At 41.1% G+C, this 15,921-nt stretch overlaps 1 protein-coding gene across 1 annotated transcript; it reads right to left on the reverse strand.

Annotated features, from left to right (window-relative positions):
* Positions 1–2,387: 2,387 nt before the first annotated feature.
* On the reverse strand, positions 2,388–15,369 carry LOC129191472 (protein ILRUN-like). The gene is made up of 5 exons (XM_054794853.1): positions 15,102–15,369; positions 13,014–13,168; positions 10,682–10,879; positions 7,654–7,976; positions 2,388–4,264 (listed from the first exon to the last, which is right to left on the reverse strand). Exons 1-5 carry the CDS (start codon positions 15,257–15,259, stop codon positions 4,229–4,231), a joined length of 870 nt encoding a protein of 289 aa, XP_054650828.1. The 5' UTR covers positions 15,260–15,369; the 3' UTR covers positions 2,388–4,228.
* Between the last annotated feature and the right edge of the window lie 552 nt (positions 15,370–15,921).

The raw sequence follows: 15,921 nt of genomic DNA on the forward strand, positions 1-15,921 counted from the left end.
TTTGAAGTCATATGCAAAGCTTTCTCTCTCAGTGATGCATCATAAAACCGTTTCTCAGGGTAGTGCTGTCATTAGGCGTATTTTAGGAGGCTGAAGAGAAAGCGCTATCAATCTGTCAATCCTTTCCGTGTGCAGGCCGGGTAAAGTGTTTTATTTTTAAACGATTATATATATATACAGACCTCCAGTTAAACTCAGACAAAACTGAAATAATTGGCTTTGGCCCACAGAAACAAACATCTTATTAGCCACCTTGAGACTCTTTCTCTAAAACCTAATCATCAGGTTAGAAATCCAGGGGTAATACTTGACTCAGGCCTGAACTTTAACAGCCACATTAAATCAATAACATCATCGGCTTTTTACCAGCTAAAAAACATTGCCAAAATCAATGGCATAGTGTCTAAGACAGATTTAGAGAGACTAATTCATGCCATTGTCTCCAGCAGGCTGGACTACAGGGTACACCCTGGACTGGTTGCCAGCCAATCACAGCAAGAGTTGAGGTCATGACAGTATTTTCTAATCAGAGTGCAAAAGCCATTGCTATGCTAACCCGCTGGGGGGAGACAGCCACCGCTAGCACAGCAACTAGTTAGCCTCTACAATTGACTTATTCTAAACTCTAGAAAGCGTTTCGGCAAACAGAGTGAAAGTAAGAAGCCAAAATCTTTCCGTGTTGAAGGAGACGAGGTCTTTGAATTAGTTTTTTGTTTTTTAAACCCTTCTCAGATGCCGTCTGACCAGTAAGGGCCTTAATGTGGGTGGAAAACCGCCCTGTGTCTTGATGGACAGCCAATCGGATCCTCCGGCTCAGCGCAGGTGTGATTTTTTTGGGTCTACCACTTGACTTTTTTGTTCCATAATGCTCAGGACCTTTAAAAAAAAAAACTTGTGAATGACTGTCTTACTGCTCCCAACCTCAGCAGCAATGGCACGCTGCAAGAGGCCTTGCTTATGCAGCTCGACAAGCCGACCACGTTCAAAAAGAGAAAGTTTCTTAGCTTTAGCCATCAGGAGGGCATGACAGTGTGAATGCCTGACAGAAAATGAACATTTTGAGCAGATTTTGGCTTTTATAGGCTGTGGTCTTAGACTTTTGATCAGCTGATAAACAGCCTATTTCAGTTTAATTGTTGTTTTCAATAAATTACTTCTTCAAAATGCTTTTTGTCTCACTCCTCTTCTTGTTTTTGTATATTGTAGCTCTACTTAAAACCTCATTAAGATCCAAATGTGCAAAATGCAAATTTGAGCAATTTTTCAACTGTTCTTAAGATTTTGATCAGGAGTGTTCTGTACCAGTGACTTGGTGATGTTCCCTTTTAAGGAGTTCACAGCCCTCCTTTGCACGTCCTCCATGTAGAGATTGGCCACGCCACGGGATACTGGTGACCCCATAGCACAGCCGTGCTTTTGTCTGTAAAAAGTTCCCATGAATTGAAAATATGTTGTATTGAGGCAAAGTTCCAGCACATGACATATTTGTTCTGTGTTGAGAGCGGATCTATCTTGGAGGGTGTGGTCAAGGTGTAATCGTTGCCTCCGTTTTTAAGGACGAAAACCTTTGTTTGCATGTGGATGAGAGGCCAAAATGAACAGATAAATATTAGTGTGGACATCAGAGAGAACATTGACATATTGCTGCTGCTGCATATTGTCCTTGTTTAATTGCCTCCATGACAATCATTATGCAGGACAAAGCAGGTATATACAGTATAAGAGGGAAGCTTTCAATGTGCGGGCGATGCAGCTCAGTCAAACGCAATCACGAGCTTCTTGCCATGCTAACATTCCCACGCTGTTCTTCCAAAATAAAAACACACTTGTGAAAGTTTTCAAGTGGCAGCGCACCTTCAGCAGCACCCTCCTCATGATCAAACTCTATGGCACCACCATCTGACTCTCATTTGCTCCTCTTCTTCCTTTCTGGCCCTCTCATCTTCCGCGGCCCGTTTCTGTTAGGCCGGTTGGCTCTGGGGCTTTAGGTAATCAGAGGGACTGCGTCACTGCATCTCCGAGAAACTTTGATACAAAGTAGAGTGTTTGTTTACAAAGCAGTGCGAGCCTGACACAAACGAACAGAGATCCAAACTTTCTATGAAAAAGTTCTGCCACGTTGTCACGTTTTTTGCTTGACTGCAAAATATTCATGTACATTCTGGCCGTCTTATTAAAAACCTGTAACATTCAGTTCTGTTTTTTGAGTTGCTGTTATTATACCCAGGTATAGCACTTTTAGTATGCAATAATGCAAAACAACTGCCAGAGGTTTAAAGTCGTCTTTAAAAATAGCGACCCAAGTACATACAGCAGTCCCAACCTAAAATGACATCAGTGTTGCAACGTAAGCATGACAAAAGCCCCCCGTTTTTTGTTATAATTTATTCATACAATTTATTCATACAAACATTCGTCAAACATACAAGAGAAAAGCTTTCAATAGTTAGCACTCCCTCACTCCCAAACATGCTGTATGATTCATTCTGCAATCTGACCATAGGAAACATTCTGAGATTAACACACTGTCACCATTGAGTCTAGTGTGTACTAGCTGTGCTCTCTGACCTTTTAGGAGTTTTTTTTGTTTTCATTGTGAATGTGTTAGCTGGTATTGTCAAACTTCACCCTCCCTCAGGACTTGGTTACAGCTGCGTTGATATTTACCTGTCAAGGTACTCTAAGCTGGCTATGACTGACAGACTCACTCAGTCAATTAGCCCTTTGGGACTCAACTGTGGGAGGAAAGAACATGTGCATACACACACACACACCTTGGAGGCCATATTATTTAGTGCATAGATCAGCCAGTGCTACTATATATGCAGTAACATAAAATGAGGACACTAATGCGCTAGTCCTCAAGCAATATTACAGGATTGGTGAGGTTTGCATTTGACCAAAGAAAAACTGAAGACGCAGAATAGTAGACAACACAAATACAATGCAGTCTTTGGGAATTTTTTTTTTCCTCCTTTACATTCATCAATTACATTCAAATTAAAATAAAAGATGGTGTGAAACTGCTTTAAGATGAAATGGACATGACATCTAATTCGATTTTTACATTTCTTTGTAGCATCTCGTAATAACTCAACTGAGGTTCTGCGGTACAGCGTGAATCAGTTGCCATATTGCAATTTTGGCTCCAACAGCATGAATTAAAATAGGTCCAGCATGATAAATCACAAAACTGCTGATGATTCGACAGACACGACTGGGATAGTGTTGACTTTTAAACAGCATAAATTGTAAAGAAAATATACTTGCCATTGGATATAAAAGCTGTAGTTTTAATTTCAGAAATATTTGCTCTCTTAACCTTTAATAGTGCATTTTAGTATACTGTATTAATATTCCTATGACATCTAATTGAAGTATATACTGTACTCCAAAACAGCGTTGTTCATATTCATGTTTTTTCTTCCAGTTTAGGGTTTCTGAAATGTAAATGTAATGAAAAGCATGAGGAATCATAAAAGACTAGAATATCGAATTACTGTACAATAATGTAGCCAACGTGGCAGAGAATGAGTTGAAGTGAACAACTCAATAAACACTGTATGTGAGTGAAGGTGATACCCTCCAGTGGATGACAATTGTAGTGCACTTTATTTTAAGTGTATTATGTCGGTGAATATTACTGATATGAGTGAATCATGGTTGAGAATGAAAAGTGTACAACCTGACTTTAGTTACGCATATTTTCTGTAAGATACTATTTCTCTTATAAGCTGTGTATTATAAAAAAATAGGACATGTATTTTTCCACACTATTCAACTTTCTTAAAGGGAACTTGTCCAGAACCCCAATCAATTGGTGAATTGGGGAAATCAGAGCAGAAACTGGAGAATACATTGGCAAAATAAATGGCTTTTCCTCCAAAGTTTCTTTCAGCTTGCACGCACTCACATGTATACACACATACAAGTTCTTGAATACACACACCTCTGCACTCTTGACAACTAAAAACAGTAAAAAAAAAAAAAAAAAAATCACTCAAAAGACTCATAGCACTAATTTTTAACTTAGCATTCACACGTGCACACAACGGCCGTGGGATGTTGGCTGAGCCAACATCTGAAGCCTCTGCTGCTGCCTCTGCGAGTAGAGCTGCTTTGCATAAAGTGATTCCAGACTCTCCTGATAAAGCCTCTTCCTTCTCTTATTGATGTGGTCGGCTCCAGAGTGCTTATTACTGCAGCTTCTCTAAAACAAGTCCCAGGATTAAGAGTGCCCAAAAGGGGAGGGCTCCTGTAAACCCTGGAAGAAAGGGAAACAGTTGGAAAACAAAGTGTGCAGAGCAAGGATTTAAATGTACACTTAATGTTTTGTGTAAGTTAGCGTCCTATATACAGACCCTTTCCAAAAAATTAGAATGTCATGGAAAAGTTGTTTAATTTCCATAATTCCATTCAAAAAGTTAAACTTTCATAGATTATAGATTCAGGGCCCACAATTTAAACGATTTCAAGTGTTTATTTGTTTATTTTTAAGTAATTTGGGCTTCCAGCTCATTAAACCCACGAAAACAGGAATTAAAAAAATTTGAATACTGTGAAGAAATCACCATTTACTTCTCAGTTTTTGCAGGAAAAAAAGAAAGAAATTAGGATCCCATCAAATCAATCAAAATATGGTACTTTCAAAACGATATGTCAATCTTCAACACTTGGTTGGGAATCCCTTTGCCTTAATCACTGCCTTGATGCCACGTGGCATTGAAGCAATCATCCTGTGGCATTGCCTGGGAGTTATGGAAGCCCAGATTTCCTTGATGCTTGCTGTCAGCTCTTCTTTGTTGTTGGGTCTGGTGCCCCTCATTTTCCTCTTGAGAAAACCCCATAGATTCTCAATGGGGTTTAGGTCCGCTGAGTTGGCTGGCCAGTCAAGCACTGTGATGGCATGGGCATCAAACCAGGTTTTGGTGCTTCTGGCGGTATGGGCAGGGGCTAGGTCCTGCTGGAAGATGAAATCTGCATCTCCATACAGATCCTCAGCAGAAGGAATCATGAAGTCCTCTAAAACATTCTGGTAGACTGTTGCGGTGACCTTGGATTTAAGAAAGCAGAGTTTACCAACACCTGCACCGGACATTGCACCCCAAATCATGACGGACTGTGGATATTTCACACTGGACCTCAGGCAGCTTGGGTTCTGTTCCTCACCCATCTTCCTCCAAACCCTTGGACCTTGATTCCCAAATGAAAGGCACACTTTACTTTCATGGGAAAAGAGGACCTTGGACCACTGGCCAACAGTCCAGTCCTTCTTCTCCTTGGCCCAGTGGAGACGCTTCCTACGTTGGCTCAGGTTCAGAAGTGGCTTGACCCGAGGAACCCAACAGTTGTAGCCCATCTCCCGGATGCGTCTGAATGTGGTGGTTTTTGAAGCTGTGACTCCCGCCTCATTCCACTCTTTCTGGATCTCTGCCAGATTCTTGAATCTTCCCTGTTTGATAATCCGCCGAAGCCCACGGTCATCTCTTTTGCTGGTGCATCTTCTCCTGCCACATTTTGCCCTTCCTCTAGACTTTCCATTGATATGCTTGGACACAGCACTCTGAACAACCAGCCTATGTGGCTTACCCATCCTATGGAGGGTATCAATGATGGTCTTCTGGCCAGTTGTCATGTCTGCAGTCTTCCCCATATTGAACCCAACTGAGACAATTCAACCAAACTGAAGCAATTTAATGACACCTGGGGAAGCCTGTGCAGGTGATTTGACTTTAGTAGATGATTAGTGTGTGACACTCAGTTTAAAACATTCATGCCCTGCAAAATTTGGGCTGATTTCTTCACAGTATTCAAATTTTTTGAATTCCTGTTTTCGTGGGTTTTATGAGCTGGAAGCCCAAATTATGTAAAAATAAACAAATAAATACTTGAAATCGTTTAAATTGTGGGCCCTGAATCTATAATCTATGAAAGTTTAACTTTTTGAATGGAATTATGGAAATTAAACAACTTTTCCATGACATTCTAATTTTTTGGAAAGAGTCTGTAGATGCCTTCTATTAACGTAGTTACAGTCATGGCCAAAAATGACACAAATATAAATTTCCATGAAGTGTGCTGCCTCAGTTTTTATGATGGCAATTTGCGCATACTCGTTATGAAGTGTGATAAGATGAATGGCAATTCTTTGGAAAGTCCCTCTTTGTCATGAAAATGAAATTAATCCCAGAAAACATTTCCACTGCATTTCAGCCCTGCTACAAAAAGAGCAGTGGACATCATGTTGGTGGTTCTCTGATTGACAGAGGTGATGGTGTTGACAAGAACAAAGGCTGAAAATGACTCTGTCAGCCTGACTGAGTGAGAATAACAGACTGGAAGCTTTAAAAGGAGGGTCGTGCTTGGTATCTTTGTTGTTCTTCTGTTAACCATGATTACCTGCAAAGAAACATGTGCAGTCATCATTGCTTAGCACAAAAAGGGCTTCACAGGCGAGGATATTGCTGCTAGTAAGATTGCGCCTCAATCAACCATTTATCGCATCATCAAGAACTTCAAGGAGAGAGGTTCAATTGTTAAGAAGAAGGCTTCAGGGCGCCCAAAAGAGTCCAGCAAGCATCAGCACTGTCTCCAAAAGTTGATTTAGCTGCAGGATCGGGGCACCACCAATGCGGCGCTTGCTAAGGAATGGTAGCAGGCAGGCATAAGTGCATCTGCACCCACAGTTAGGTGAAGACTTTTGGAAGATGGCCTGGTGTTAAGAAGGGCGCAAAGGAGCCACTTCTCTCCTGGTATTGGCAAAAAGATGTAGGTATTGGACTACTGAAGACTAGAGTAAAACCATGTTCTCTGTTGAATCCCCTCTCTGATTGTTCGGGGAATCCAGAAAAAAGCTTGTCCAGAGAAGAAAAGGTGAGCGCTACCATCAGTCCTCTGTCATGCCAACAGTAAATCATCCTGAAATCATTCAAGTGTGGCCTTGCTTCTCAGCCAAGGGAGTGGGCTCACCCACAATGTGGCCTAAGAACACAGGTATATATAAAGAATGGTACAAAAACATCCTCTGCGAGCACAGTCTCCCAGCCATCCAAGAACACTTTGGTGACAAACAATGCTTTTTCCAGCATGATGAAGCACCTTGTCGGAGGGAAAAGTGATACTAACTCGCTTGGGGAACAAAACTTTGGCTCCATGGCCAGGAAACCTTCTTCCCTTTGAATCCTTTCAATCCTCAAGAGACGGGTGGCCAAACAAAAACCTTCAAATTCTGACAACTCCAGGCATTGATGATGCAATAATGAGCTGCCTAAGTCAGGATGTGGCCCAGAAGTGAATTGGCAGCATGCCATGGTGAATTCAAAAAGGGTCAACACTGGAAATATTGACTCTTATATGAAATATAAAGCCTGTGAACCATATGAAATGCTTGTAATTATACTTCAGTATACAACAGTAACATTTGACAACAAATATCTGAAAACACTGAAGCAGCAAACTTTGTGAAAACCAGTACTTGTGTCATTCTCAAAACTTTGGGCCATGACTGTACAGTATATTCCAAATGTAGGGTTCATTTCCTCATTTAAAATAGAAGAAGCATGTTCCTTTGCTAGACAAGTCTGGGGAATGTTTTATGGTGCCCAAACTAGATTCACCCATTGACCTTATTCTGTGGGCCACGTCACACCTTACCTGGTTATAAGAGACTATTGACAGATTGCTTTGTAGGCTGTTTGCTACTATGTCCACAGAGTTGTGTGAAAGTCCATTCTGATCTTGCTGCTGCTGGTCCGGGCTTCCTTGCCAGTGTTCCTCTGAGACTTTATGACCACTGTCATGGTGGAGGCTGGTGTTGCTGTTGGGCCACTTGTTTCTCTCTGGTGAGGCAAAGGGGTTGTAGTTTCCCTCCAGATTGCGGTGAGGCTGGGTGTTAAACTCTGCCTGGAAAGACGAAAGCTGCTGTGTGACACCAAGGAGGCCCCCGACCTCCACACTCAGGATCACCCAAATTATATCTGTTAAAATAAAAGTATGGATTATAAAACTTAATTATAACGTGAGCTAGAACTATACGTGCTTGGTTAAAAGGTTGGAATAGCCAGAAGATACAACATAAAAGCTGATAAAACAGCCTCGCTGCTTAACTCATAAGACAACTATGAAATTATCATGAAGCTACTTAAATTAAATATTGATAGGGAGTCACTTTGCTGCTGAATTAATGGGTCTTGAGATCTGGGGCTGTTTCATGTCATAATTCATTATAAGCCAAGAATTGCACAGAGATCAGTCAAATCTTATACCAGCACTTTGGCACTGTACCATAATGAAGCCATAAATCAATAATCATTTTTAAATAGGTGATAATAAAGCATAAAATGGACAGCACACATGTGCAATGTAACTTGGGTGCAAAATGGCGGTGCCCTGTTGGCAATGGAAGCACGAGCCAGTCAAGTAGATTCAACAATACGGCCTTAAAACTTGAAGCGAGGTAAACAAGTGAATATATTATAAGTCATTACTGGAATTACAACAAGCAAGCAATGTGGATTATGTAGACAAGGCTTGACGAAACACCTTTCACATGCCGCTTTAGATGGAGATGGCGGCAGGGCCATAGCAAACGGAAGCGCAGTCATAGTGCTAGCCTGGTGACCAGGCTAAAGGCCAGACTGTGACTCCAATTCCATCTGTTCTATCAATTATCTTCGCTTACCATTCGTTAGTGGTGAGTACCTATACACTTGATGCTTTAAAATGTGTTTAAAAAGTCTGTGAGGCACATTATAGGGCTTAAACTTGGATTGTATTTCTATGCATTTAGTATTTTAGCTTTTTTTTGGCTCAAGCAAACAATGGCAATTCCATAGCAACAGAGGATTTTGGAACTGGATCTAATTTAATCATTACAATAGTCATTTTTATTAACGCCAACCTAGCTGGAGGGTTTGGAGGGGGAGGTGTGGGCCGTTATAGCGTACGGTTACGCCTCGATTCAGCATTATAATCCAGACCTTATTAGACATTTTTAAAAGCACCTCAATTACAGTACTGGCGTTTATTTGCTATTCGCAGGTGGTCTCAGAACATAACTCCCCCAAATAGCGATTATCTATTGTACACAGGCTGATTAGTGCCTTGAGGTAACAACTAACGTCTAAGGCTGCAGTTACACTACATGATTCACGTGGCACAATGCGGATATGTGTCATGGCAGCATAAAGAGGAAAAAACACATAATTGGATATCCTTCAACCGGAATCAGGACATATGGGTGACAATCATATATGAATCTGATAATTGATACTGCCGCTGCATCATGAATGGACAGATTAAAAATACAGTGGTCTGAAAACGTGTTTGCCCCCTACCTGATTTATTTTTTTTTTTTGCATGTTCGTCAACCTTACATGTTTCAGATCATCAATCAAATTTAAATGTTAGTCGATGACAACCCAACTAAACACAATGCAGTTTTGAAATGAAACTTTTTATTATTAAGGGAGAAAAAAAAAACTACATGGCCCTGTGTGGAAAAAGTGATTGCCGTTAAAAGATAATTTAACTGAGATTGAGATCTACAAGTCTAGAAAAGGTAATAAGCCATTTCTAAGTGTGCCAGGGTGTGTGCCCCATTACATTTGGCCTAAAAATAACGCTGAATTTCAAAAAAAAGAACATCATACCAACAGTAAAACATGATGGTGGTAGTGTGATGGGGCTGTTTTGCTGCTTCAGAATCTGAAAGACTTGCTGTGATAAATGGAACCATGAATTCTCTTGTCTACCAAAAAATCCTGAAGGAGAATGTCCGGCCATCTGTTTGTGACCTCAAGCTGAAACCAACTTGGCTTCTTCATCAGGACAATGATCCAAAACACACCAGCAAGTCCACCTCTGAATGGCTGAAGAAAAACAAAAGGAAGATTTTGGAGTGGCCCAGTCAAAGTCCTGACCTGAATCCTATTGAGATGCTGTGGCATGACCTTAAAAAGGGGCTTCATGCTGGAAAACCCTCCAATGTGGCTGAATTACAACAATCCTGTGCTGTAAGAGACTCACTGCAAGTTATCGCAAACGCTTGATTGAATTGTTGCTGCTAAGGGTGGCCCAGCCAGTTATTAGGTTTAAGGAGCAATCACTTTTTCCACACAGGGCCATGAAGGTTTGGATTTTTTTCCTGCCTTAATAATAAAAAGTTTCATTTAAAAACTGCATTTTGTGTTCAGTTGTGTTGTCATTGACTAATATTTATATTTGTTTGATCATCTGAAACATTTAAGTGTGACAAACATGCAAAAATATAAGAAATCAGGAAGGGGGCAAACATTTTTTCACCACTGTATATGAATGTAAGCTTGATGTAGGTAATGAAAATATGCCTATATACATGCAACATGACGCCTGTGGGAAAGCCAAAACTACGGCAAATGCATAGATCAATAAATATGATGTAAATGTGGTATATTAGAGGTGCACAGAAAACAGTTGCTGATGGTGGCCAGTAGAGTAACGCATTTTGGGCTTGTGTGGCTGCGCATTGTTTCAGGTGTTCAGTAAATGTCAACACAATAGAGGATATCGGCACTAAATCAAGACTGGACACATCCACCCTAAGAATATTTGTTTGCAGTCCACTTCAAAACTAATATATTAGAAAACAGTAATAGAATATGGCTTAGAAGAGTTGTTTTGGTGGATGGTTTGCTGCTCCTACCTCCATAGTAAAGTCCAGTGGCTGTACACATTCTCCACTGGCCCTGGTACATCCCAGGAGAGACAGGGCTCTGCATAGGCACACTCACATCCGTCATTTCCTGAGGGGCTAGAGACCGTACCGTTACCATGTTGACGTGCCCAAACTGATCTCCTCCGACATACTTCAAGCAAACGCCTGGAGGCCACGACTCTGCACCTGGAAGACAGTTAAATAGCGTGTGGAGTCTAATGTGTGCTAGTTACAGGTCCTATTACAATATTTTATTGTATCTTTTTATGGGATAACACTGAAAAAAATACACTCCAACACAATGTAAAGTAGTCAGTGTACAGCTTGTTTAGCGGTGTAAATTTACTTTCCCTTCAAAATAACTAAACACACATTAATGTCTAATGACTGCTGGCAACTATTTTTTCGTGTTTATGCTTCACTGATGGTGTTTTTTGTGCAGTGTTGAGATTCACCACTTTGTTCGGTGGTCCTTGAACGCACCATAGTTGTCATGAGACACAAACATGAAACTTAATGCAGCCTCAGAACTGGCAGCAAGGTGAACACAAGTTAATATATGATGGGATTCGTGATTGGAATTACGAAAAAGGTAGCAAAATCCTTATGCAGCTTTGTCCCATTCGTACTACTTGTATAAAAGCCAAAGTGAGTCCACACTTTTGATTTAAACCTTTCCGGCACATCTTGGTGCTGTCGTTTGCATTTTATTCTTCTGTGATTTCCTCCCAATTTCCCACCAATCTCGCCAGGAGCACACCATGGATGACATGTAAAATGGTGAACGAAGTTGATAGCGAGATAGCGTTAAAAAAACGATACGTGGCGATAGCGTATTGATAATCGTAAAGATGCCTTATAAAACGTGACCAAGTCAGCTGTGGTATGTGTGGCTCGTGTGGCTGTGCCATAGAACTGTAATGCCCCGCATGTTGTCAAGGAAAGACTGATGTACTTCTAATCGCTTTATTACTACGCTGTAACACGAGACAGAGTCTGCACAATCATCGAAGAGCTGCTATTGGCCATAATTCCTACCCAGTCAATCACACACAGAACGCAAACCTGAGCTAACACTGCCAACTTCCCTCTCGCTGATGTCCCACGTCACTAACCTGGCACACACTCACAGTATATACTGTACAGGCCTAAAGTTTGGACACACAACACAAATGATGATCCCAACCCCATTAATAAGGCAAGAAATTCCACCAAGTAACCCTGACAAGGCACACCTGTGAAGCCAAAAGCATTTCAGGTGACTACCTCATGAAGCTCATTGAGAGAAAAGCAAGGTTTTACAGCGTGATCAAAAAAGCAAAGGGTGACTATTTCGAGGAATCGAAAATACAGTATACCACCCATAGGGTGGCTGGGCTCTCCCTTAGAGATAAGGTGAGAAGCACTGTCATCCGGGAGAGACTCAGAGTAGAACCGCTACTCCTCCGCATTGAGAGGAGCCAGATGAGGTGGTTTGGGCATCTAGTCAGGATGCCTCCCAGACGCCTCCCTGGGGAGGTGTTCAGGGCAAGTCCGACCGGTAGAAGGCCTCAGGGAAGACCCAGGACACGGAGAGACTATGTCTCCCAACTGGCCTGAGAACACCTCGGGATACGCCGGGAGGAGCTGGATGGAGCGGCCGGGGAGAGGAAAATCTAGGGCTCCTTGATTAGGCTGCTGCTCCCACGACCCAATCTCGAATAAGCGGTAGAAGATGGATGGATGGTTGGATGGATAAAATATATGACATATTTAGAGTTATTTCACACTTTTTTGTTAAGCTCATAATTCCACGTGTTCATTCATAGTTCATTCATACCTCCAGTGAGACTCTACAATGTAAATAATCATGAAAATAAAGAAAACACAGTGTGTCCGAACTTTTGGCCTGTACTGTATTTATTAGAGTACGCTGTGTAGATCTCACAACAGCCCAGCCTTTGGTTCAGGGTACAGGGCTGGTGCAGTGGCGAGTACACAATTACTTGTTTTTAGGGTTTAAAATGAACATACATTCAGTTATTTTATCATCATTTCTAATCAGTTAAGAATGTAAAATTGTGACATTGCCTGTGCAGTTACTAAACATTTTATCATGGTGACAGCTGGACACTGGAACTGCTTAATGCTAATTCCATTATTCCCCACTAAAAATATCTTAATTCTAAACAAATCTGAAGTCTACCAGCATCCTAGAAGGGAGTGTGATAGACTCTTGTTCTACTGCATGTCTATCACACACTAAATGCTAACACAAATAAAATAAATTGTAACCAGTTGTAACCATTCTGTGGTGGACAAATGATAATGTAAGCTCTACCTGTGTTCTGTATCCTCCAGGTCTTCGTGAAACGTGTGTCAGGTGGAACTGATTCACCCTCACCAATCGTCACATCCTTCACTAAGGACATGCATGGTGCGCTGATATTGGGACTCTCAAAGTCATAATAGGCTCCAATGGCTGCTTGTAAATTCCTACAAAAACAGACAGGGTACAGGAAGTAATTAGATATGGCTTGCGGAAAAAAGAACTCAATGATTAACATCGTCTCTGTCCAAATGAAAAACAATGAACTCAAACCACAACAGAAGCATTTTCTTGGACTTGCTTTTCATAAACAGTGACAATATGCAAGTCGTTCATACTATGCATAACATTATTTTTCATAGTACCCAGTTGGATCCCAGGTTAATAAGATACCTGTTCCATGTTTACCAATTTCAGAGGACAAAATAGAATTGTTTTTCTTGTTTTTGTTACATCTTGTGATGTTGACGACAGGGTTTCACAGCCTGGTGGAAGTTGGACTGCCGTTTACAGCTGCAAAAATGAATCGATGAATCGATGATTAATCAATTATCCAACATATCGACAACTATTTTGGTATTCGATTAATCGTTTTTGATTTAAACATGTAAATATTACGTGATTTCAGCCTCTCAAATGTGAATATTATTTAGTTTCCTTAGTCATCCATGAAAGCAACCCTATTATCTTTGTGTTGTAAGCAAAACAAGATATTCACACACATCAACATTTTTGCCTCTTTTCTCGACCAAACCACCAGCTGTTTGTGCTTGATTCATACTGATTTCGTCCTTCAAAGGCCTAACTGACTACTCGATTAATCGAAACACGCTTCAGATTAATCAACCAAGAAAATAATCATTAGTTGCAGCCTTACTGTCGTTTGTACAGAGCTAGCAATATAATGACAAATCTTACAAACCAGTACATGGTGTGAATATGGTAGTAAAACCCAGAACACATCCAATGACAAAAAAATCCATATTCACAGGACTAGTAAATCTGAAATGAGTGCAACACCAAACGTTTGCAATACACGACAGGCTCTTAATGGGCGTTTCCTTTAACATGCTTGTCAGTTATAAAGCAGCAGGATTTATTTTTAGCAAGCTGGTTACAGAGGAGCGCTTCAACAGCAGTGTTGCCAAATGGGAAATGACACGAGACAAGAAGCTTCAAATTATCGTATTTTGAGGGAAATGATCATACATACCCAATGGACCATCTAATACACTCAAACATTACCACAGACCATGACCAGTATAGCCTATAATGCAGCTTTACCTTTAAATAAACTAACAGCACTGTCGGGAAAAAGCTGCCACTGGCAGAACAGCGCCCCCATCTGGCAGTAAAGAGGCACGTGACACAATGCCTAACATCTGGTGCAGCGCAGGATGCATGTTGTTTGTTTGCCAATAGACATGGATTGAAGGAGTCAAATTAGCACACAATATAGGAGAGTTTGAATCATTGCTTGTACACCGTACATAGAGTGAAATTGTACATATACAATAATTATAGTACGTCTGGCAACACTACTCACCAGCCTGCTCCCTATGTCACAACTCAGCATTGGCTTTACGGATCATAGGTAGAATGGACTCACTTCGTAGTGGAATGTAAAATTCTTCCTTTCACATTATGTAAACTGATTACATAATACGTACGGACAAAATTCGACCTCTTGGGGGAACACTATAACGTTATAATACAGACTTCGACGGGTAGTTTACTCAGTGGTGGTTTGCGTAAAAACCTTGTAAGCATAAAAAACAAGACTGGAAAATACTGAAAGAATCCTATGTCCTTTCAGTTATGTTAATGCTGCCCGCTGCCGTTATATGCTATCCAATCATCGGAACTAATGTACAGTACTTAAATTCCCTGCTAACGTTAGCGTATCGTGTGCTCTGAGCTTAAACTCACAAAAACTGTAACACCAGTCTTTAAACTCGCGCAAACGCCACACTCACATGATACACTAAAAATGTGTATACGTGTATTTTCTTCTACGAAAGCGACGATAGAGTGAGCTAGCAATCGTACAATGGCTAACATGAACCAAGAACTACAGGCCAGTCGAGTCCTCGAGCTCACCAGTTGGTCATATCCAGAAAGAAGGCGCATCCGGCGGGGTTAAGCTGAAAGCCGAGGAGCCTCTGGAACTCTGATATCAGGATATCTTTATCTGTGGTGCCCATGCAGCTAAATTTCTGCATGAGCTCCTGGTCCACGTCCAGGTCCATACCCTCCATCGTGACTTCGCCTCAAGTGAAGAAAAGAAACTCTCGATTGGATCCAAGGCCTAGTCTTGTCATAACAAACTGTGAACAACAGCGCCCAGTACGCATGTCAAGATGGCACCTCTCACCTCTGACACCTCCGAGGTCACGTGACTACCACTACGTCACTTCCACCTGACTCAAGACAAAAGAAACATTCTACCAAAAAATATAACACCACCACCGGTTAGAATATTGTTACTAATTGTTTGAAAAAACAGATTGTATAAAAAAAATCGATATTTTTCACAATTACGCATTAAACCTTAGAAAAATTAAACAAAATTGTCCTTCAACCCGAATAAGATTGATTACTTACCTCTTCCGTTGCGCGTCCACACACATAATAGCAGTCTCAGAGAGGCAATCAACACTTTGCAGTTATGCTGTTTTTATGACAGGCTAATTTTAGTAGCTAAACTTTGCCAAATCGTTATCATTAGCTGACAAAAAACTGAACTAGTAAGCGTGTTACGTTGGCGCAGCTTTACAAACTCAAAGCAGGAAAAGGACACATAATGCTTGCCGTATGTTTGAATGTTGGCACCCTTTAGGCAGCTGGGGAACTCTCTGCATCCAGTCCCTTTCACACAGTGGTCCTTTTTTCAGCATCCCGGGGTACTGGGTATTTTGGG

This window comes from Dunckerocampus dactyliophorus, chromosome 1 (assembly GCF_027744805.1).
Source record: "Dunckerocampus dactyliophorus isolate RoL2022-P2 chromosome 1, RoL_Ddac_1.1, whole genome shotgun sequence".
Lineage (NCBI taxonomy): Eukaryota > Metazoa > Chordata > Actinopteri > Syngnathiformes > Syngnathidae > Dunckerocampus > Dunckerocampus dactyliophorus.